Source organism: Anas acuta, chromosome 1, assembly GCF_963932015.1.
Source record: "Anas acuta chromosome 1, bAnaAcu1.1, whole genome shotgun sequence".
Lineage (NCBI taxonomy): Eukaryota > Metazoa > Chordata > Aves > Anseriformes > Anatidae > Anas > Anas acuta.
Genome location: NC_088979.1, coordinates 54,520,056 through 54,544,075, shown reverse-complemented (window position 1 = coordinate 54,544,075; position 24,020 = coordinate 54,520,056). Strand labels below are relative to the sequence as shown.

General features: G+C 44.5%; 1 protein-coding gene across 9 annotated transcripts in view; it reads right to left on the bottom strand.

Annotated features, from left to right (window-relative positions):
• FARP1 (FERM, ARH/RhoGEF and pleckstrin domain protein 1) overlaps positions 1-24,020 on the bottom strand; it is a 193,779-nt gene that overhangs the window by 2,342 nt on the left and 167,417 nt on the right. For 6 of the 9 annotated variants that reach the window (XM_068677410.1, XM_068677412.1, XM_068677389.1 and 3 more), the window contains exons 17-25: positions 14,898-14,979; positions 12,000-12,237; positions 10,207-10,337; positions 7,372-7,440; positions 5,343-5,432; positions 4,358-4,440; positions 3,865-3,977; positions 3,216-3,379; positions 512-619 (exon numbers count right to left, since the gene is read on the bottom strand). In XM_068677410.1, coding sequence (XP_068533511.1) covers positions 512-619; positions 3,216-3,379; positions 3,865-3,977; positions 4,358-4,440; positions 5,343-5,432; positions 7,372-7,440; positions 10,207-10,337; positions 12,000-12,237; positions 14,898-14,979 — 1,078 coding nt within the window. Of the gene's footprint in view, positions 1-511; positions 620-1,699; positions 1,837-3,215; positions 3,414-3,864; positions 3,978-4,357; positions 4,441-5,342; positions 5,433-7,371; positions 7,441-10,206; positions 10,338-11,999; positions 12,238-14,897; positions 14,980-24,020 lie in introns of those variants that run through there. The other 3 variants (XM_068677396.1, XM_068677404.1, XM_068677413.1) reach the window with 3 other exon arrangements.

Here is a 24,020-nt window from a genome sequence, read left to right as displayed (position 1 = left end):
AATATACACTCGTTTAAAGGCAATTGTGTTTCTGAATTCACATGGAAAAAGTACCCGATTTATACAGTGCAACAATCTGAATTGTTTGGTAATGCCTGCCCATTTTTAGGGACCCTTATCATCAAAATCTTCAGCAAGCTGATCCTACCAGTATTTCCTGGTAAGAAATTTGTCTCAAGCCGCAGGCTTTGACTACTTTCAAGCTGACTTAAAGCAGCATCATCTGGCACCTGCAGAGCACCACATGTGTTCATCCCAGGCCTGCAAACACCCAATCCTTTAGAAATGTACTTGCCAGCCTGCACCACTCACTGTTTAAGTGCTTTTGCTTAGTATGGAGTGTATGAACAAATCATTTCTCTAGCCTGCTTATGTGTAAAATATCCTTTTCTTTTTCTTTTATAATGCATAAAGCCTAGAATTGAGGATTTCTGTAATAACACAAGTGTAAGCTAACTGTTGGAAGTGTCAGGAAACAAGTGCTCACACACAAGCTCGTGCAGTGCATTACCTGGTGCGATTTATAGAAGAACATACAGAAGTTGGTGAATACCACCCAGAGCTTCTGCCACCCGTTGCTGTTTTTGAATTTTCTTAGGAGATTTCCGGACAGCTGATTCTGAAACAGATCAAAAGTAGGCAAATAAACCAGTGAAGTGCACAGTGCAGAGGTGTACAAGCAGGTGGAAAGTAGCCAAGCCCCACATAAAGGATGTTTGCATTTCTGCTTAGCTTATTTAATTCCACCAATTTGGCCGTAAGCTCAGAACTAGAAATACCTGTCGTTCTTTAAGTGAGGTTTGTCTGCAGTTTAATGACTGTAAGGAAAATCAGCTGCTTTTACCTCATCCTATGTGACCTTGCTGAATGTGAAAGCGGTTTGGTGAAATGGATGTATTTTTCTTCCACATTTTTCTACTATTAAACAGCAGTTAACTTAGTAATATGTTTTTGTTCATAGCTGGGTACTTCCAAAAACTTCAAACTGCTACACTTACGCATATATTTTTTAAATTAAGGTGGCTTTCAGTAAAATATTACCAAACATCAGTCAGTCTTGTTAGCCTAGTCTATGTTCTTTTCAAATGATACTTAAATAGAGCAATGAAAACAGAAAGTCTGACATGAATTTGTGATGTAAAGGAAAATCATGATGTACTTTGGAATTGCAGATAGAGATTGAGCTCTCAGTACCCAGTGAGTTAACGCGGTAACTTTTCAAAGATTTCAAAAGCAAGGACTATCAGCCTTGTTCTTAGCTGGATTTTGGATAATTTACTACAAGGAGGAGGAATACAAGGCACAAGTATTTAGCGGCTGGCTGAATAAACTAATCTTTTTACCCATCTACTGTAAAGTCCAGCATCACTGTACCTTGCAAATGATGGGGAGCTCTCAGTGAATTATTACTTCTCCTTCCTTGTTGAATATTAGGGCTAGCATCCGGATCAAAACAGCCATTCACATCATTCTCACTACGTAAGGCAGGAGCTAATAATTTAGTTTGTAATGCTTAATATTCAAAGCCTGGTGGTCTTGATTTATCTACTACAAACTAAATATTCTTGCAAATATTGCTCTGTTTTCACCAGTCTTGGCTGTGCATTAAAGCCTTTGCTTTAGATAATCCCGTGCTCTGCTATGAGGACTGCTGACGCCGTGACCTAAGTTACAGGCATACTCCTTAATTTTCTGTTACCTCATTACTCTGGAGGATATCATAAAAGGACAGGCTTTGCATTCGGTACCAGCAGACATATGAAATGGAAACAGGCCGCTGATCACTGATCAGTCCAGCAGGTAGGGAAGTACAGTCACTGACAGAGAGAGGATCTTCTACCACAAGAAAGACAGAGAGGAGGGAGAGACACAAAGAAAATAAACGATAATGCTGAAGTGAAAGGCACCAACAGAATGACGTGAGCATGAGTGTGACCTGCCACACGTGAAGCAGCAGTGGAGCTGAAGATGTTGTCACAGAATAACTCCAGGGTGTGTGTTTGGTCTTCACCACCATGTTTGCACACATTTGAGTCACGGGGAGAAACAAAAGTAAAGAACAATGAACCCTGATCTCAGGTAAAAAAAAAAGATTTGCCTAACTAAACATTTTACTCATTAGAATAAATCACCACTTTAAATTTACTTTATATCAATTTATAATGAGCCCTATGTGTTAGGGGAAAATATGAGAGCCGGTTCCACGCTGAGCTATTTCTCCTTTGCAGGCTATAAAGGCATAAAAAGCAGGAAATGCACCTGCATGGGAGCAAAATGAGGCTCTGTACTTAGCATTTGCTAATGATTTTCTAAATTTTGACAATTTCCTTTGTCAAATTTCAATTTCTTCTGCTTAAAACCAGAGGCAAACTCTGAACACCATCTGTCCTGGCATCTCCCTAAGTTCTGAGTCAGGGCATCTTCTCCAGTGCAACAGAGAGCTGATACATTAGGGCTGAGTGGATGTTGATAGTTTTGAGATTCCTTTTACCACTTTCATATAACCCTCCACGTGATGAGGACTGCGATAAAGCATTCAGAGCTCCCTGCGGTGTCTCTCTGGTGAAGGAGGAACACCGAAGCAGACTTGCCACCTCACTTGGACCAAGCACTGAACTAGGCAGGAGTCTTTCATTTTAATCTTTGAAAAGCCAATGTCTAGCTCTTGTCTACTAAGTGCAGAATTAAGGAACGTGTTTCAGATTGGCTTAGCTGTGATCAGGGGGAAAAAAAGGCTTTTTATTTTGAGGTGGAGAATGCAAATAAAGAAAAAGCAGATGGGGCTGAGCAATGAGACAAGGTTCCAGAAAAGATGGCTAGGTAAAGAAAGTAAGTTAGTAATACACATAATCAAAACTGTCTGCAGCAGCTAAAGACAATATCCTTTCAGCTCGAGCAACGACTTAATGCCTCTGTCAATGAAAGCATTAAGACAGTTTGACCTGCTTCAAGTTTTCAAGAGCATCAGCGCTTTTGGGACAGTTATTTCTGTAAGAATTACTGCTCTAACTGATTTCGAAAAGATGCACTGAGGGAGTGAGAAGTGTGTGCCTTGACTGAGGGCATCGTTTGAGGGTACGGGAGCCAGTTTCACATCACAGGTGTGCCTGGAACATCCCCGAGAGGAAAGAGCACTTATTGAGGAGGAGCAAAAAGGAAATTGTCATTCAAGAGCACATCTGGAGCTGCAGTTCAGATTGTTCTGAGGCAGATACCTCCACAGCAATACTAAAGTCGATCATTGAAACACTGGTATTTCTGTGCCAGCAGACGTGCACCGTAGTGTTGCCACGGTGTGGTGACTGACGTTCGAGTGAGGTGCGGGATGCACTGAGATCGTCCTCAGATTCCTGGTCTACAGTAGTTTCATCAGGAGACTCTATGAAATGCAGGGAAAAAGCATCTTTCTTCCTCTATGCAACAACATATATAATTGGAAAAATTAAACAAGTAAGTCTGTTCACAATCTCGTGAACTAGCTTCAAAACACACTTTTAGAGACAACTTTCTGCAGATGTTAGGCAGATTATTTTTTACGTTTTTCTGCAGTTGTTAGAGTCAAAGCCCACTATGCTTCATCAGTGTTTTTAATACCTTCCAAGGACAGGCACTGCCCAAGTCTTGTAAAATACTTCCTGAAATCATTATGCTTAAGTCACATCTCTATCCAGTGAACTTTTTGCTAACATCAACAAAAACATTACAATGGTACATACATAAATATATATATACATAAATATATATAAATCAACTTCAAATGTATCAAATTGACTTGTGGCCAGCACGTATCACCACTCTGCATAGAAGCAATCACCGACTACACTGACTAAAATTAACAAAACCTCCTCTCTAGCATTTACTTACTATTGTCAGGTGGGCTACTAGCCAGCAATTCTGGGGCAGGGCCACTGCTTTTCTCTGCCAGGTCTATTGCCATCTGAATGTCCTCAGTCCATTTGTCCATTTCAGAACGGGTACTAACAAGGAAAATTCAGGTTTTAATCGCTTTCATAAAGCTGAAAACAAACTCTAAGAAATAGTCCTAAGTTGAACTTGATTTTAATTTAAATGAACAAATACAGACATGAGATGCTAGCTTTTTCCTGATAATTTAGTTTCAGTTCTGACTTGCACAATTGCAACTCTGTTTTGTCTTTTGTCTTTTTGTCTGTCACTTTTGTTTTGTTTTGTTTATGCAAATGACTTTCACAGAAGAATATGTCTTTGAAATTGCTTTAGGAGCAAATCCAAACAGAACGACATCTGTTTGCTTACCTACCTGTCCCACTGTGAAAGCCACAAAGAAATATACTTTACAGTTCAACATTAACTGTGTATGTTGTCTCCATCAAATTACCTTGCTGCAACAATGATGGACTGCTGTTGACCTCGAAGTGTTAGACAATGAGGAACCCCCCATTCCTCTTCACTTTCTTCTATCTGAGAGAAAAGTCAACATGCAGTCAGACTGTAGGAAGTAATCATTTATTAAGTTGAAACAGTGAAGTGAACAAGCCTTTGCCATTAGGGAAAAGAAAAGCGAGATGGTCAGAAACAACTTTTTGAGCTAGAAAAAACTGGTGGCCTGAAAGGTGAAAAAATATTAAGTTCTGCAATAACCCCTTAAACCAAATGCGTGGCTTTTTGTCAAAGAAAGGAAGACAATGGTATTTTTATATGGGAGTGCTTTGGACACTGCAGCATAGCACAATACTGCTGTGAACCAGTTGTGCCAAATGGACATCAATAATTGAGTAGATTCCTAGAAATGTTAGATAAAACTTGAAGCCTCACCAGTGCTGAGAGAAATTCAGTTACTGTGGTAGTGATCATCTAATTCAATATCAGGAAAACGGTATAAAATAGATATGAGAACATGAGAACTTCCAATGAAAATAATGGGGAAAATGGAAGTTTTGAAACCACCAAGAACATTTGCTAAATCATGTAAGAAGAAGAACTATTACTGGCTATTGGGCCTGAATCGTCTATTTTCCAGAAGAATTGCAAAAGGGCGCAGAGTGACATATTGCTGCCTGCAGTTTCCCACTACCTTGGCTTTAAGATAAATAGATAGAAACACTAGGAAACATTTTTTCATAGGATTGAAATTGCCACTACTGATTACTTGCCTCAAACAGTGTTTCTATTAGCAATTGGTTATGAATCACTTGTAAGAATCATGGTTAAATTTATGGTCTGAAAAAATAAAGAAAAATATCCCTCTGAATCAGAGAACAACCCTTTGCTACTGCTCTCACTCCAGCAGAAACTGGGCAAGCAATAAAGATGGGACCTTAAATAACCATTTAAGCATGAATTCAACCTCTTGTTATACTTACTGTCATGCCATACAGTGGTAGATGCCCATGGACTTTAAACTGATTTGATGCTGTCAGGCCTCTACTTGTGTACAACAAAATATCATTAAACTGAAAAGCAAGAATAAGCATTATTAGAATTATGTTGGCACACATAGAAAGATATCAGAATAGTAAATAAAAGAAAACTATCTAGTACTGGCAGTCCTAATGCAAGAATCCAAAATACTGGCTTCCACAATATCCCTCGTATTATCCCTAATACCTTGTATTGTCAGCTGTTACCATCCCTGCCTTCCTTCCCAGCTATTCTCTGGCATGTTCTCACAATTTTCTATTTGATACCTTCTAATATTCCAATATATTCTCATCCCTTTATGATCGCTGGGTCAAAATTAACAAGCCACAGCAGTGAAACCACGTAGGACCTTTCACAGTCAGGTGCAGTTTGAAGCAATGGAAGGAAGAGAAGCCTGTTTAATCAATACTTTATCCTGATTTGTGTGGAAAGGAAGCATGCCCCAAGACAGGTGTGTCCAACTCTACTCTTCAGGTGGTTATCTATTACTCCATGTATTTTGAAGGAAGCTTTGAGACCTATTAAATATAGGTGACTGGGTCAGAAACATCAAGGTGGAGTGACTGACTATTTCTTGACATATAGAACTTCCTACATGTTTGACAATGACATGTCAAATGTCCACCTGCGTTTGGTTGCATGCTGTAAAAACAATGGTCAATTTTCACTGACCACATGTCAAAAGATGTTCTCCTCAAACATGGCTGTTGCATCAAGAGAATCATACTTTGTGGAGGGAAACAACTCTCACCAGAGTTCTACAACCGAATAGCAATCATTCATGGAGTGATGTGGATTGGCCACTAGAGGGGGATTTAATTTTGCCAATAATTGCTCGTGTGTTTGGAGTCACAGAATACTGATTCAGGCTTTTATCTCCAAGAAAGATTCTGGTCCTTGAGGGAGATGACAGACTTCTCCGAGAGTGCGAGCAACTGCCAAAAACTGAGATTGATTTAAGAGTCTAGTCTCAATTTTCAGCGTTTCATACAAGTGTAATATCAAGGCATCATCTGGCAATGAGAATGGTGGTATGCAAGGAAATATGCACCATATCCATTAGGCTCCCTCTTTAGCACCTTTATAGCCATAATCTTACCAAGGTAAAACTAGCAGTTACATGTTGGGCTCATTTGGGAGAGTAAACGCTAAAGACCCCATAAAATCTAGCACGCTTGCAAGCTTTTCTATACATCTTCACGTTTTGCACACAAGGAGCCAAGTTTGAGTTTTCCTGTCTCTGACTCTTTATGTCCTGCCCTGCACCACCAGACTATAAAATCTGGGCACTCTGCTGGGCATCCCAGTCCCCCGGCATCAACAGCTGAGCTGCAGCAGGACTGGGGTCCTGGGAGCAAGTCAGCTTTCCAGGAAGAGAGGAGAAACCATCTGGTCAGCTCTTGTGGATCCCAGACTGAGTGAGATTGCTGCAACCCGAAAATGCTGCGAGTGATGGTGGGAAGAGGTAATTTTTCCGAGTGAAATAGCTTCTAAATGTATCTCCAGGTAAAGGCAGACCCATCAACATGCTAGGCATACCCGGGCTGAAACTGGATGGTTTGTGGAGAAACTTGTTTCTGTAATGTGTCCTGAGAGCATTATGTGGATTATCTTTTATATCACTCAGAGTTACTCTTTATCTTCTTTTCTGGACATGATCACTAACCCTGGTGCCACTTTTCATTTTGTAATGACTCTTCTAATATTTAAGACAATGTTGCTAGGAGGTATTATTTTATCATGGTATTCACACTGTCATATAAAAATAAATAGTTTTATCTTTGCAAGCACTGACAAAGAGAATATTGGTTTTGGAAAGAAACATATATTCTTAACAAACAGCTAGGTGATGTATTTTGTTGATTTAACCAACTGTTTAAAAATACTTACTGTAATTCACAGTTCCAGTTTGCTTAATAGTTGGCTACAGTTACATTTCAACATATAAAGAAAAATTGCCTTCTCACTTACCAGAAAGAACATTCGTTGCTGTAAACCTTTTCCGGACAATTTACTAAGACTGCCCAGTCTAATGAACTCCTGTAGGAAGCAAATACAAAATAAATGTGTCTTTTGCCAAAATGATTATGACTTTTTAGTATGCAAGAATAAATACAACTACATGGTCATAAGACTGACTTGATTATCAGTCACCAAGATTTTTTATTGTTTTTTTACTAAATATGTTAACAATCTTTATAGGATATCTTCTTTCTATTCTTAACCGTCTCTACATCAACTGCTGGATAGTCTTCCATTCATTTCAGGAAAATTCAGCTAGGCAAAATTTTCTGTACCTAACATTGATTCTTTCAGACAGCTAGCTACCTCTTTCATCAGTTTTGAATGAATATTCATACTACAAATGATGTAAATGCTAATGATGAGTTGGTCTGTACGTTACTTATTAGACACTGGTCAGCTTGTGTTGTGTGTATGGCACGTACAGCTCTTCACTGAGGTGAAAAATCAGCTGAACAAATCAACATCAGCAGCAGGAAAGGAGGGAAATTGGTCTGGCAGCGTGAGCTATCCTAGTACAGTCCATGTCAAATAATACAGTGCATTACTTGAGATGAAATTGTTTCAAAATGTTTAGGGATGTAATTATCGGAAGAGTATCACAACCAGAACTTTCAAACTGCTGGGGTTTCCTGGATTTATTGTCATCTATAACATAACTCCACCGTACACATACCTGAACCCCATCAAAACACAGTTTTTCAGTCACTCCCTCCAGCTTCTGCCAAGAGGTTTGTATTTATTTATTAGTCTTTTGAAGGTCATTCTGCTCATATTGTGCATGTAAAAGGCATATAAAGCATCAGAACCACCTGCAACTTAGCAATGAATTAGCTGTAGGAAGATTAATCTGGTCAGAGCGACACTTCAGTTGCCTTAGGGTTGCTGTGGTGTGTCCAGCCCCCTACCCACATTAAGTTAGGGTGGGAAAAGTGCCCGGAGAAGGTTATTCCTTCTGTCACAATGAGCTCACGGTACCCAAGGGGCCACTGGAAGCTGTGGTGGCACCACGTAATATTAATCACAACTACTATTTATGTAGTACTGCCTCATGGTCAGTACTCCCAGGCCTAGCTCCAGCAGGGCAAGCACTGTCCAAACCCACAGCAGAGCCGCAGGCCATTGCTGTCTGCAAGCAGAACTGACTGGGGGATGCTTTAATATCCAGTATGGGAACCAGGCTGGTGGCTGCAGAGACTGGGGCAACGTGAAGACGATGGTTACCCAAAGCCACCACTGTTCGGATAGCTGAACCACAGGCCTAGCACGAGAGGCCTCCTCGGAGGCTCCCCTCTCTGAGACGTGGCACTGGGCCACCTCTGGGTAACACACGGGCACCATCAGCACTGCTCAGCTGCATCTGCCTTCCTGGCTGAGTGGCCAAAGGGCTGGACAGCAGCAACATCTTGGGCATCTGCCAGAGCGTGGCAGCCAAAGCCTTTCCCCTTGGCAGGCAAATGGCCTCTGCCCCCCGTCTGCCGCCTTCTTGAACTTCCTAGGAGAGGAAGACAGCTCTGTCTTTAAATAGAATAGGGCAGCAGCCAGTGACAGCATTTAATTTCGTGTGATGGAGGATGCACAGGCTGGGAAGCGTCCTGAGGGGCTTGCCAGGGCCGTGCACGGTCTGTGGATCACTGGAAGGGAGCATGAGCCGCGGTGGCTGCTGGAGGGACAGGGAGGAGGCGAAGTGAGAGGGTGGGGGACTGCTGCAAACCGAGACATACCTGTGCTCAGCTCCACTTCAACCCCCTTATCTGAAATGTTTAAATCCTTAAATGAACAAGAGCATGGAGAGGCCAGAAAGCTGCCTCTCTGCCAGGAGCTCGTGGTGGCTCGAGGCACGGACACGGCTCTGCAAGCAGACCCTGGGCTGGATGGCCAGGCTGCAGGGTATGTTCAAGCACTGCCATACTTGCAATCCAATCCAAAACTCATCTTTTATTCCTAGCTGTTTCCCAGAAACGTATGAGGGGCAGGAACAGTCTAGCGATACATTTTCTGTTGCCACAAGCAGTGCCTTTGTGTATTATGCACAGGAGTCAGGGAAGTAAGGAAGAAATCACTTCTACAAGACAACTCTCAAGCTTGCACGCACAGATACGTGTACATGGAAGAGCAGAAAAGGTTACAAATTCTGCAGAGGGTCATTTATTCTGAAATAAGCCTGGGTTTTAAAAATGCATGGCAAGTAAGGAAGAGATGTCCTCATTCCCATAACATAATTAAAAGTATTTACTTAAGGCAACACTGTCTCAAAAAATACTGCCTAACATTACATGCAGACTAAAGAGACTGCTCGTCCCCAGGGCCATGAGTTTCAAAGCCAGGCATCGTGAGCAGGCTGAAGGTCCTCCAGCACAAATGTCTTGCTTTCCTTTAATCTGCTACACTCTAGCACCGAGGATTGAAAAAATAAAATAAGGGCAGAAGGAAAGGAGGAAATGTGCAACCGCTCAAGCTCTGAATGCTGCGATAAATATTACATTTTTACTGCCTCTTGTAATAGATACTTGGAATTGCCTACAACCATCCAAATCTATACATAAAATAAACCTAATAAAATCAGTAAAAAATAATAAGGATGATTGCTTCTTCCCATTTTAAAGGCTGCTGTTTTCTATGACATTATTATGTTTACATTTGATAGCTTTTTGTGAGAAAAAAAGGTTCATATGAGGAAAAGGCAATTTCACAGATGCTCCAAAAAAAAAAAAAATCAGATTTCCAAAATACACCTAATGCTTTGAAACGATATCAAAGCTTGGTCACAATTCTGTTACTTACCCTTCCTGGGATCACCAGATTGTCTATGCCTATCAAGTCTTTCTTGAGTTCGTGCAGCTTCTGGAAGTTCTCCATCTTTATCATATTGCCATGGAGCTGAGCCACCATTTCAGAAATCTCAGCCAAAGCAGCTAGATAACAAAACCGTGAAATGCTTATTATAAACTTACAGGGATGTTCAAAAAGAAAGACTTCTGTCTGCAGCAAGCAATTCATGGACATCGTCTTCCTTGCGACACTCCTTTCCTTCACAGAATAAACCTGCTCGGGCAGACTAAAACCCACACAAACTCTGAACATCACCTGACTAAGGATGGAGCATTGTCATGAAGAGACCATCAATTTCTTGCTCTATTTTAGCTACAGAAACATTGTAGGAATAGTCAAGTCAATTCATGGTAACAGTCAAAAGATTCTACTAAAGCATTTAACTCAAGAGAATTGGGCTGAAAATCACTTTATCTTTTCTGGGGGACCAGCTCACAGCATTGCTCCCTGTGCCATCACGTACATGAGCACCGACCTGGATACACCCAAACAGACAGGCAGTCTCTGAATGGGCTGAACACACTCTTTGACTGATATGAGCACTGGAAAAGAAGTTCCAGCCCTCTGCATTTAAAAAATAGAGCTAATGGCACAGTAACAGGGGTTCCTCCTTCCTGTATCATTGCTCAGAGCACAGTTTATCCACGTGTTAACAAGAGACCTGTGTTCTCTGCTGCCTGTCACTTGGTGGGATTCACGTCCACATCTCCCCTTTTCTTGCTGCCTTCACACCCTGACCTTTAACTGAGATCTGCAAGCACCTTAGTAAAAGGAATCAACACATCACCCTCACCGCAGGGCCTTGGCTAGGAGACATGAAGGCACCCCTCGCTGTCCTCCTTGAAGTCTTTCAGGTAGCAGCTGCATTTGGGCAAACACCCGTGTCATGTAGCCCTGCAGTGTCACCGACCTCTGTGGCATTTCCTATCGCCACAGATCGAGTTGCTTCCCTATTTTGTGCACTGCCTCCTGCAGGTCTCGTTGCAAGGAACTCAGTTCAGCTAACACCATAGAGCTTGGGGCAGCCATCCTGGGCACTGTCCCCTGCCCACTCCTTCTGTGGCTCTGCCCTGAGTGCTAAGGGTATGGCTAACATAGGTATCATTCAATTTCAACAGCTTACAATGGGGAGGAGGAAAGGTACATGGAAGGAGGAAAGCAAATCACTGAAAAGAAACAGCAAGCGGTGACCTCAGACCGCAGGAAGAAAAATTCTTCACATTTGGAAAAAAAAACAACAACAAAACCACACACATGTTGGCAGCTTTGAGTTATTGAAACAAATCGTGGAAGTGGTAAAAGAACAAACTGTATGTCTGGAAAAATAATACTCTCCTTAAGACATAACAACAGCCGCTGCAAAGGGTCAGACCGAAGGTTCACCTGGGCCACTGCTTTGTGTTCCCAGCAGATATCTAGGGAAAGCTGGCAAGCACAAGGCAAGCACATCTGGTGTGTCTCCTGTGTTCTCTCCCGACCTCCCAACTGTTTTCAGCTGAAGAGACTTCCTGAACTGCGTGCCATTTCTGCATATTTAATAACCCCCAGCAGCTTTCCCTTCCAAATGTTTGTCCAGAGCGTGCCATAATGTGTATGCAAGGACAACCTTAGTCATACCACTTCTGGTCTTCGGAGTGCTTGATTTTGCAACTCTTTGAATGTAGGCTTTTTTTTTTTGTTTTTGTTTGCACATGCACCTCTAACACTCCCCAGCTCCAGGAACTGATGTCTGCTCCCTCACTTACCTCTCGAATCCCTGAAGTCTACGTGGGCTGGTGGGTAATGCTTGCAAAGCCTCTCCATTATCTGCTTGTAGTGCATGAGCCTGTGCAAAGGCCTGAGGAGAAAGGTATTGAGAGGCAAGTAGCAGACTTTCTGTAGCTCGAAGTCCCTGCAAAACGTCTCCAGCTTGCGAGAGTTCTTGATCCCATTCTCCAGCTCCATTAAAATCTCATTGTGCTTCCACAGGTGAATTGTCAATTGCTTATGGGCACAGAGAAAGAACAAGCACACGGCAGAGCTATTAGCAAACACGGTGAGATGTGACTCATAAACATTCATCCCAAACCTGTACCAGTAAAAAATCCAACTCTCACAGCAGTCAGGATTTTGCGAGCAGAATCGCTGTGCAACACAGTGCCTCTGATATGCACTTGAAAAGAAGAAATGTCATCACTAATGAGATGCACACCCCCCCCCGGACCCTGCTTTCACTGTAAGACGAAAGTACATGAATGAACAAAGCTAAATCTCGCATCAGGGAGAAGTCCAAAGGCAAGGAGATGACATAAACATGGCTCGTGCGAGCTGGAGCAACAGGGAGAGAGTGGAATCCAGTGCCAGGAAACATAAATGGATTTTATAGGAGCATGAAGGCATTTAAGTGCCCCTGATCACTTAGGTGGTTTTGGAGAATTGAGATGTAGGCAACTGGACTTCTGGCTTCTGTTCCCGTTATTAATGAGAAGTGGCATCTCCTGGGAACCTGAACAGACACACAAATACAGCTGTCCAACAGACAGGGCTATGTTAGAGTCCTCCATGCTCGGATTACATCCTCTCCTACTTAGTGCAGTCACTAAGATGATCCCACTGGCAGTGGGAGAGTTATGCACCAGCAAGGGAATGAGGTTTGCATGGAACATCTGACTTCATGTAGGTGCCAGCACCACAGGTCATCATGGGGATCATCTAAAACAATTCAGCAGTATTTTATTGAACAATTAACACAGGGGTTTTGTTTGTGTTTTGCACGATGTGACCTGATTCTTCAGGATGCATAGAGCTTCTCTGAGCAGCTAAATAAGGTCTCCCAGTACCTGGTAAAATATTAACCAGCAACAAATCGAATGTGTATATTGAATGGATTGCAGAAGACAGTTTGGCTTAACCTAAAGCTTGTGATTTTTGACACATTTCCAATCAACTCCCTCTCCCTGTGATATGTGACATCTTCACCATAAACACGACTGCCCTGCAGCCTTCACTTCATCCCTAGGCTACGTATTCGTCCTACAGGCCTGCAGCTCTGGCAGCAGGCAAAGACACCACAGACCCCCGGGACCAGTAGAGAGGCTGCCCATCAATTGCTTGACTTCTCTCCTAAGTTAATTAAACAAGGAGAGTCAGTTTTCAGATCTCATGATAAAGACGTAGAGTTTTAACTAATTTTATCGTTTCCTAGGCAGTTCCTTAGGTCAAACTGGGTTTTGCCTCTTTCCTCTGCGTATCTGTTGTTATCAGCCGTGGTGATAGTGATTTGCTTACTGAAGCAACTGGAACAAAATCCCCTAATGGGAAAGGGAAAACAGCAAAGGTGAAAGCACACCAATGGGCCTAAGTTACAGTGAGGTTGTATACTGCCGTTGGGCTAGTGCCACAGAAGGACTTGGAGGCAGTGAAGGACAAAATTTAATGTTGCGAGGTACTGAGAGCAGGAGGACAATGTGTCAGAAGCTCACTGAGACTCCAGGAACTCTGTGTGTCCCTTTAGAGGGGAGGACTGGGGGTAGAAAAGTCCCCCTGCATTTCTTCCAATGCATCTGAGTTGTCTCTTGAGGGGAAAAAGCTGTTCCTGCTACTGCAGAAAGGGTAAAACTGCTTTATTGGTGACACAGCCACCTATGTACTGGGGACTGTGAATCAAGGCTTCTACACTCTCTTCTTCCCACTTGCTCTGTAATTGCTTCCATGCCACTTAACCTCTCTGCACATCCGTCTGTCCTTCCAGAAGATGTGCTCAATACCAACTACCATAAAGTCCATAAAGAGAGCCATAAAGTCCAAACCACCCTGTCCTCCAGCCAAGGACTCAAGGCTGCTGGTGACCAACAGAGGTCACCAGGAAAGGATTTATCTGGTAGTTTGGAGGTCTGCATGCTGAACGTGTAGTGCTGTCCTTTGCCGGGCACTGATGGACATGCTGGATGCACAGACACATTAATAAGGTGAGCTGTGTGCTATCTGTCCGTACTCTAAGAGTCTGCAGGGCTCCCGTGCCTGCCTTCCACGCAGTTTGTCCTAGCTGTCGGCAGAGCCTGGCCTCACAAATGCTGCTCCAGGCAGATTGAGAGCGGAGGCACAGCCCGCAGAAGGTTACGTTCCGATTTACTGCTCATACACCTATTTCTGCTTTCAGCCTTAAAGCTGAAAAGCAATTTAATTATTCATTCAAAAATCTTGCGTCTAACTTGGCACCGTAGCGCACAAGTAGAAGTTCCCCAAATCAAATCAGGATCCAGGTTCCAATGGCTGCTCCTGCAACATTTTAACGTTTTTACTTGCATGCACAAGTAGGCACGGTTGGCTTTTGAACGATCTCTTCGGAAATGAAAATTCTGATGTTTTGTCTCTATTTGAAAGAATAAAGAACTGGAAGTGAAATGTTCCTGAGCTTTTGTGTTTAGTGTTCCTAAATTTGGAGAGGGGGTTGAGGAAAGGGGCTGTGCAACTTAATGTCCTCTTGCACTTCTGCAATCTCAGTGCTCACCCAGCACTTGGTATCTCATCAAAGGAAACTGGTGCAGCATAAGCTTTGATTAAAACTGGCGAAAACCAGCACAATGGGCCACATCACATGAAAACGAAAACGCAGGCTGATTCTAATCCGTGTCAAAGCGTAATGGTTATAGGATCACTCCTACCTTCATGCTCTGGATGTTCTTCAGCATAACATCCCCGATTCTTTGGTAATCTCCTTTAATGTGAGCATTAGAGCGGCCTTCCCTGTCAGCAACAGAAACTTCAGTCAGGCAGCATAATCACTTACACAGAAAGGAACTCAACAGCTCATTTCTTTCACAACCCTAACCCCCGTGCTCCTGGGCTTGGGAGCATGTGAGGCATCTTCCTGACGGACGTGTGACTCCCAGGGACGGCTGGCTCCTCACCCAGCCTGACAATAGCGAGGGCAGGCACTTCACGGAAGGATTAGACCTTTAAAGAAAATTGCCGGGGTTTTTAAACACGCTAGAGGAGGCTGGAAATGCCTGAAGAAAAAGACATCAAAACGCTGTTGCGATACGTGGGCTGAGAGCAGGAGGACGATGCTGTGAGGAAACGAGAACTGCACCCCAGAACAGGAGGCTCCTGCTCTGAAAAGCTTTCGGCTTGTGCAAGGGACAGTGGGGGAAAAAAATAATCTGCCCAGCATCTGGGTTTGACTCATGAGTGTTACATGCTGGCAGAGAACTGACTTTCAGTATGTCACTTTTGGTATGAAGACTGCAAACTGCTCCCCTCCCACCCAGCCAGCTGCACTTGGGTGGGTGCTCCCTTTGGGAGAAGCCCAACTTCTGATGAAAAAGATGTTTCTGCTTCTGAGCCCATGTGCGAGACAGGCAGGGATGTCACATGCTGGGTGAGCCCAAACACATCATCTAGAGAACACTGGGGGAAAAAAAATCATGAATATGAGAACCTATCTGGTACAGATCTGTTCCAATTAAGTTCGATTTTCCAAAGTCAGTAGGGGGATGAGAGAAGAAGCACTGCTCCTCTCCCCTTTCCAACTGCTAATACTGCACCCAAGGTTCCTGCAGGGTGGCTTTTTTTCAAGCTGCCCTCTTTTTTTTTTTTTTTTTAAATCCAGTGCAATTCCCACATCTGCTTATTGGGAGGCAGATCTGCAGACAGAGCAATTGCAATTTGGATGAAGAAATGCACTACCTTGGAAGAGGGCAGAGATATAAGCAACTTCTCTCTGAGCCCAAGAAGAACAGAACCTCTGCTTTGGGTTACTGCTAATGGATATATTGATTTTCACTCATTTGCAGTGGTTCACTCTTTTAAGAAAATTTTGTGTGCAGCGAAGGAATAAATGGACAACCAGATGGTAAATCCCTGCCTTGCTCGGTAGCAGCAATTTAGCCAGGGAAGTCCCACACTCACCAAATCACAGAATGTGATTTGCAGCTGTTGTTAGGATATACTTTCCACTGGTGAGACCCATGGAAAATACATCTACACATGTATTAAATCTCTACGTTATTACGTGAATAGACATATTCAGACATACTTTGTTTGGTAAAGACAGACATGGTTATGTTCATGCTGGATACCCTCTCTGCATCCTTTTCTAACTGGGAAATGCAGAGGGCACAGATCATGAGTGCTACATAGAAACATCCTCCACTTCATCCTTCCACAAAAGGCCTCAGCTGATAAACAAGGGATTGTTCCATGTTCATTTGAACAACATCCAGCGTCATAGGCTGCCTTTAATTATTTTCTATTGTGTTAAGTCTCTCAGGCACTCACACGGCTATTGAAGTAAGAAAAATACAGCTCTCTGTAAGACTTTTTATGATTTTCTGAAACCCAGGGCTACACTGGGGTAGGAAGTCAGGCTGTGTCAATGGTAGCTGCAATTAGCATTGCCTGTTTTGCAAAAGCGCTACATTAAATAAATGCTGCCATAGTCAAAACTATGAAATATAAACCTAAAAAAGGGTCTATACTGCCAGGAACAACAGGGGTATGCATGTATGGACATCACAAGGCTATAGTTTCCAAATTACCCGAGGACAAAAGCCCAGTTTCTCTCTCCACAAAGCTTCTGCAGCCCCCCCCGTGCTGCTCCTTCCCCTTCCCCCATGTCCTCTCCATCCAGCAGCTCCCCCCACCGGGCTTTCCTCCGAGAGGCTGTAAATAAAACTTCCCAGCCTCTAAGGCTCCGCTCAAAGTGGCTCATCTCAAAGTGCCCCTGACCGAAACCCACAGACATTTGAAGTCCCAGGCAGTAGCGCTGCCCTGGTGGGAAGCGAGCGAAAGCAGCCCTCTGCCTGTGCAGCCAGCAGGCAGCATCCCATCCCGAATGGCTCACGCTGAGCATTTGCACACAATCCCAGAAACGTCAAAGCCAGGCGAATCTGTGCTGCTGCCAGGAACGACGCGGTGTTCGGTAATTATCTCTAGGAGAATTTGTGCTTTATGCGTTGTTCTCTGACTCCCTGGCATTGCCTTGGCCCCTTTTTTATGGCTTTCCATTTGATTTAATCTAATGGACTTCAGCAGTTTGGTACCTTTCTGTTGCAGTGCCAAGATAAATAAAAGGGGCATCATCGCAGGCTGTTATTTTTTAATAGAAAATTGCTTTTCTGATTTCAAGGCTACACATCAGTTGGCTGAAATACTCCTTGCCAAGCTCATACCCACCAGCTAGCTACTCGAAGGCTGACCCCGAGCCTACCGAAGTCACAGCGAGTGCTCCCACTGACTCTGTGAACTTCAGCTAATATTTAGTGTGGCTGCTCGATGAACAGTTGGGTCCTTATTTCCTAAAAGTTGACCCCATGGCCCCTCTTCAGCTCAGCCAGCACTGGCTGCTTGCACAGCATCTCACCACATTCCTGCACGGCATCAGGAACATTCCCCTTCATTAGCTTTTGCCCAAAGCCTTTTTTTTTTTTCTTTTTTTTTTAACAGTTTGTGGGTTTTTACATCTTGCTCAGCATCTTGCCAGGGAAACAAAGAGGGAGAGAAGGGGGATCCCCAAAAGCGACAGCCTCTCTCCAGCTGCTGGCTGAATCATAGCAGCCAGGCCAGCAGAGGTAACCCATGCTGTAGGCAGATGAGTCCTGCTGGAAGAGGTAAAACCCGAAGAAAATCCAGAAATGTGATGGCCAGGCACCGCCCCTCGTTCCAATCATTCTCCCTGCTTTAGTTCTTTATTCCCACACAAATGCTGCCCCTTGCAACAGAGACGCTTTTCCCGCTGGGGATGATGCACAGCTACATGGGCTGTGATGCACAGCAGAAGGGTGGAAAGCTGAAGCCAGGTGTGGGGCCAGGAGGGGAGAAGCAGGATGGCTTCACATCTTCCTCCTAAAACCTGTCCTGCACTCCACCCCAGCTCTCTGCCTTGACTCGGCAGCAATCCCTACACTGCACTGCTTTTTTCCCCAGCTCCTCTACACGCAAATCCCAAATAAATAGGAAGAAAAGAACCTCCCCTGCCCAAAGAGCATCCAAACACACAGACAATTAAAAAAAGCCACACACCCAACCCATCGGATGGTGTCTTACTACTTCAGGAGCCCAAAGCACAGAAGCAGAGAAGAGAGCTCTCCCTGTGGGGTATGTTTTGAGTAACAACACTCAGCTTGCTGAGGGGGAAGAAGCTGCTCATTTGTTGTGCATCGATGGCTGAATCGTTCTTCTTACTCCTTGTCTTCATGGGTCACTGTTTGGACACGGTGTCTATCTGCCAGTGATAAGTGACAGCTCAGGGAATAGATTCCCACAAATTTTCATTAAGAGCTGATTCTACAGAAAATGCAGAAGCTGTTTTCCCCAGACATTACGTGCCCTTGCTCCACTTAGCGTGGGGAGGTCTAATGCTACTGAAAATTAGGCTGAATATTGGAGATACTGTTCCATAATAAGCTCATTTCCCACTTGTCTACAAATAGTCCCTTCCTTTTTACCATAACACAAGTGTACAATTGCAAGCAAAGGGGAGGTGACCGACTTTTTACCTGGTAAGAAACTCAGGAAGAACCTTAAATAATACTAAAAAAGGCCACCTGAGCCCATGCAAGCAGCTATGTTGGATTTTCCAATTATGCAAGCTACTCGGTGCACATCACTGAAAAATGAATGAAAGGATATCTCGGGCCAGCCCATACTATCCTCAGCCCTCCACAAATGCCAGTAAGAGGCACAAAAATCTGATGGGGATGGTGGTAAGGCAAAGGAGGGAAAGGTGTCTCAATGCAGATTTCTTTCCAGGTCAACATAAAAACATAAAATTGCAGCCTTTCAATTGCAGAATAAATAAATAAATAAATAAATAAATAAATCAGTTGCAGCAAATGATATTTGAGTGTGTGACCTTCTGTTATAGGCTTGGGAACAGCATCTCCCTCCTGGGTACTACAGCTCATCTTTAAGCACTCGGATCCTTTAGACATTTTAAGAGCACTGCTAACCACAGTTGTAGTATTAAGCAATACCTTAAACATTCCCCACTGAAACTACCTTTTCCGTAAGACAAACATTTCGCAGGTGAAATACAAGAGTCGGTAAAAGCAAAACACCCTCTTCCTCTCCCACAGTGCTTATTAGGCAGTGCCTCTCAGCACCCTGCCCATTAGAGATACTGCTGCAGTTGTCTTTCCAGGCAGGAAGTGTTGCAGGGACACTGTTCAGAGCAGAAGACGTACTGCTGAAGCCACCAGAGCTACCCAGAGCCCCACCAAACCTTAGGGAAGCTACCCCTGTTGTGGGAGAAACCCAGTCCACATCAAATATGTGTCACAATGCTTTTAAGCAGGAAGAGATCAGAGCAAGAAACGCCTCGGGATGGACACCTGTACTGAGAACACCATGACACTGTGGCTGAGAACAGAGAAGCTGTGGGTGCCCCATCCCTGGAGGTGCTCAAGGCCAGGCTGGATGGGGCCTGCCCTGGTGGGAGGTGTCCCTGCCCATGGCAGGGGGTAGAACTGGGTGATCTTTAAGGTGCCTTCCAACCCAAACCATTCTGTGATACCATGACTATGTGATTTCTCACCCTGCGGTGGCCCCTCCACAGAGGTGATCCCAGGCACATCCCTGCTGGGAGGGACACTGAGATGACCCTAACAGGGCTCTGGGCATGACTAATCAGGGACTGGTGATTCCTTCCCCATCACTTCAAAGACATTCGGATGTAGCAGATCTCTAATCTCCAGATGTGCCCAAAAATTACTTCAGTAATACAAATTGTCTCCTTAAAATGGAGTTAAATGCACCGAGGCCTACTTAGCGTCACCAGGACTTTGTCTCAGGACTCCATACGGTGTGACCGTGAGATTTGTACCCCAAATACACACCTCCTGGCTGCACACTGTGCAAAGAGGTTTCCAAACCTGTGCATCCCAGAGACGGAACCAGCTGAACCGTCAGCACTCGTGCATTTGAGAAGGCAGATAAGGATCGCAGCTTTGTTTACACAAACATTTATCAGGCTGTTCTTCCTGACCACAAGTACTATTTCCCAAACAAAAAATGGTTAATAAATCAGCATTTAGCTCATCTGCCTAACACCTCTCTGAGTGCTTTTTATTACAGGTTTTCAAGCCGGGCTCCCATGAATCCTGATTGAGCCTTTGCCTTTCATATGCTAAGATCTAAAGAGCTTTCTTGCAAATTGCCAGGCACACATTTCGCAGCCACATCTGGCAGAGCTGAGCGGCAGCAGCTCTCCTCAGAAGTGCCTTCGAACAGGGAGTCAAATTATTGGCTTCCCGGCGAGAAGATGAGTCTTGCCTACATTTCTTGAAAGCACGTAATGCTTTTTCTTTCCAGCACATGGATAAGGCCCAAAACACCAATTCGCACTTCCTAATAGGGCTTCCTGGGGTAGAAATGGCTATCCTGGCTTGCCTGGGCATTGCTCTCTGCAGTGCCTTAGTGATCGACCGAGGGGGGAAAATTTATGGCTCTCCATTTGCCTCCCCCTGTCAGAGTTGTCAGATTTCTGTCAGAAAGCAGTGCAGAAACCTGAAATCCCAACACTTAAATGGGTGTGGAAAGATGAGCTCAATCTTTTGGCTGGAAAACATCGCTTGTGATTGCCCAAACGACCAGGCTATTAGACAGCTCACATAGATGCAGGAGCAGAGCCTGACTGACTTCTTGGCTTCAGCTGGCTGGATGCTAACGGAGCATGCCACGCTCTGGCTGCGCTGCCCACACCTCTCCCTCCTTACCAAAAATTCTCTCAGGCCCCTGAAAAACAGGAGCCAGCTTGAAGACACTGGGATATTGCTCCCATATGGAGTAGCAGAAAGGGTTGGGAACTCCTGGCCTTGCACCCAGAGCCTTGCTGAGGGGCAACCTGGCTGAGGAGTCCCGGTACCCAGTACCAGAGTGCCTGATGCTCTCCTCCTGGCTCGTGCTAACAGGACAGGCTCACGTGCATCATTGTCTCACACCTCAGATGGCTGCCTGCTCTTTTTCCCTCCTCTTCCTCCCTTGCCTGCCTGCCTCCATCCACCAAGGCCATCCTTCCTCTCCTTGAGGCACAGGGCCTCGGGCAGGTCACTTGGTCCAGGAACATGATCAGTGCCATCGACAGAGGGCTCGGCACAGCTGGGGCAACTGTTGGGATTCCTGGGATGCTTCACTGAGCTGGTAGCAGCACAGCACAGGGGTCAGGCTTCCCACACGGGTGGGAAACACCGGCCACAGCACGCTGTTGCTGATCTTGTGATGCCACACGGTAAAAGTGCTATGAATCGGCTCAGTTTCCCGGCCAGAACCTCTGGCTGTGAAAAACGCAGTAAATTCCAATTTTCTACAGTTGGCTATTGGTGTCAGCATCAATTCCCATCTTGTTAAAAAAACTTTCTCACTGAGATCTGCTGCTCTTAGGAAATGTGGTATGAAAAATGGGTGGGTTGTATGAAGAAACAAATCAGACCTGCCAGAATCTATAACTGGGTCAAAGGGTTTTCAGCCCTTCAGATGTTCGGTAGCAAACAATCTGCCTCCGAAGGCAGATTCAAACAGCTCAGAAGCCTTCGAGCAAGCCAGAAATGCTTTCAATAATGTGCACAATCTGAGCTTCTTTGAGCCAAGTACTAAAAGTTTATAGGTGTTTCAATAAATTAAAACCACAGAGTCATCACCAATGGTTATGAGTGGTCTTTCCCTTGCCTTGGTCCCTTCACAGCTCTTTTACAGAGCACCAGCTTCAGTTTGATCCAAGTCAGAGGAGGCAGGCTGAACTGCTATTTATTGCAGAGCTGATAAAATCCAGCATCCTTCTCACCAGGGGAAAACAGATTGCTCATGGTGGATGGAGGCTTTTCCTCTCAGAGGAGCTCCCACAACACACCTGAGTAGCTACAGGCTTTCAGTAGCCTGGTGAAGCCTACAACACTTTCATCCAAAGGTCCTTTTTTTTTTCTGAGGGAATGCAGAGCACACTCATGTCTCACCTTCATTCCCCACTACCTGGAAATCTAAAAGAGCTGACGCACAAGATTCAGATATAAATGAGTTGGCGTGAATCCTGACAGCCCCTGACTGCAGCAGTGCCACGGAGCTCGGTGGCAGCCAGGCTCACAAGGACCGACACACTTGCTCTAGTGGCTCTGGGCTGTGGTGGTGAAATGTGTCGAAGACCACTGCCTCAAAAATACCCAGGGCCAAAGACATTGGTGCAATCACGACAGCACAGGCATTGAGCTAATTGACCTTGACCATGCTGCTGAAGAAATTCCTTACCACATTGCCACCAGCTTGTTCTTCTACACACTGAGGGACAGTTTATTTTTGTCACTCACTGTTTAATTAAACACTAATCTCCATAGGATAGAGTTTATTGCTTGCAACTTATCTCAGCATCTGTGGCACCGTACAAAAAACCCAACACCTCCAAAGTAACACCTGCCAGCTAATCCACCTCCCTTCCAATTTCACATATTTAAATCTTCCAGAACTTTAAAAACAAACATTTGCTCTAGGTAAATCCACACTGCTGGCTGCCAGCTGAGTCCAGATCAGGAGCAGGAACGTGACTGCACTTCTGTCAAACGAATCAGAGCAGCTGATAGAGAATTCACGGCAGCTCTACACCGACTGTGGAAGGACATGCAAGAGCTGATCTGCCAAAGTCAGAGTGAGGTGCCCAGCTGGGACAAAGTTACCTCATCAGAATATTTTTGAATTGCAAAGTAACTTCACAGTAGATCGGCGCTTCGTGTTGTAGAAAAACTGCAGTTTTAATACGGTATTCGGAGTCTTAGAGTGAGGTTTCCTGCTCTGTGCAACCATAGCCTCTGGACAAGGAAAAGTTGGAAAACAAAAGGCTTACTCAGCTCTGAAAGAAGCTAACTGAAAAGGGGGAAAAAAAAAAGCCTAAATGTTCATTAAGAGTTTCTTTTTCCAGTGACTCTAGCTGAGTTCCCCAGATCCCTCACTTCAGTGCTTGTGTTTGTGGACCTCACAGCAACAGAGGCTCCAAAGGGGGTGCGGAGTTCTGGCCCTTAAATGCACAAACTGGGAAGCACAAGGTTTTATTTGCAGTCTTTGAACCTTTTATGGAGTTCAAAAGAAAAATAAATCTGTTCTGCATGGTTTGATTATCTCTACAAGTCACCAGATTTGCCTCCCAAGGTCTCTTCTTCTGAAAAAAAGTGAATGAACTGGATTCACGTAGCATTAGCAATCATTCCTCATCTCCCCCTTAACAATGTTTCATTTCCTCCGTGATGGGGAGCAGTTGCAGTTCTGTATCTCAGCTCCTCACAGCACACTGGATACCACCAAGATCTCTCAGGTGACTGAAGAATGGCCCCATCCTGCCTGTGTCATTTACAGCTGCAAAGCTAGCTGAAAACATTTCACTTAAGTATGTAAAGCCATCTTCCAGTGTGAATCTTGGAAGGAAGCATTGTAAACTGAAAGGCAACCTGCCTCAGAGTAACAGGGGTCCTGTGAAATGCACTGTCCACTTCCAGTTGCTGCTGTGGGCTCCCTTGGCCTCATGTGCACAAGCTCAGAGGTTGTGGTTACCACCAGGCACCCAGGAGATTGGCGGCTTCCTCATGCTTTGTGTCACGGGCATAGGAAGGGAGATAACAGTCCTGTATTTCTGTTTCAATTTATACTCAGATACACAGGGCTCAGAGGAAGGTGAGATAGAGGACATTGGACTGGAAGCTCTCAGAAACTGCATGCTACCTCAGCAATGTGTGAAACGAGTGGGACAACTTCTGCTCCAAACATTCGCCTATTGCTTACAAACCCACGTATCGAGGGTATCAATACAAGTT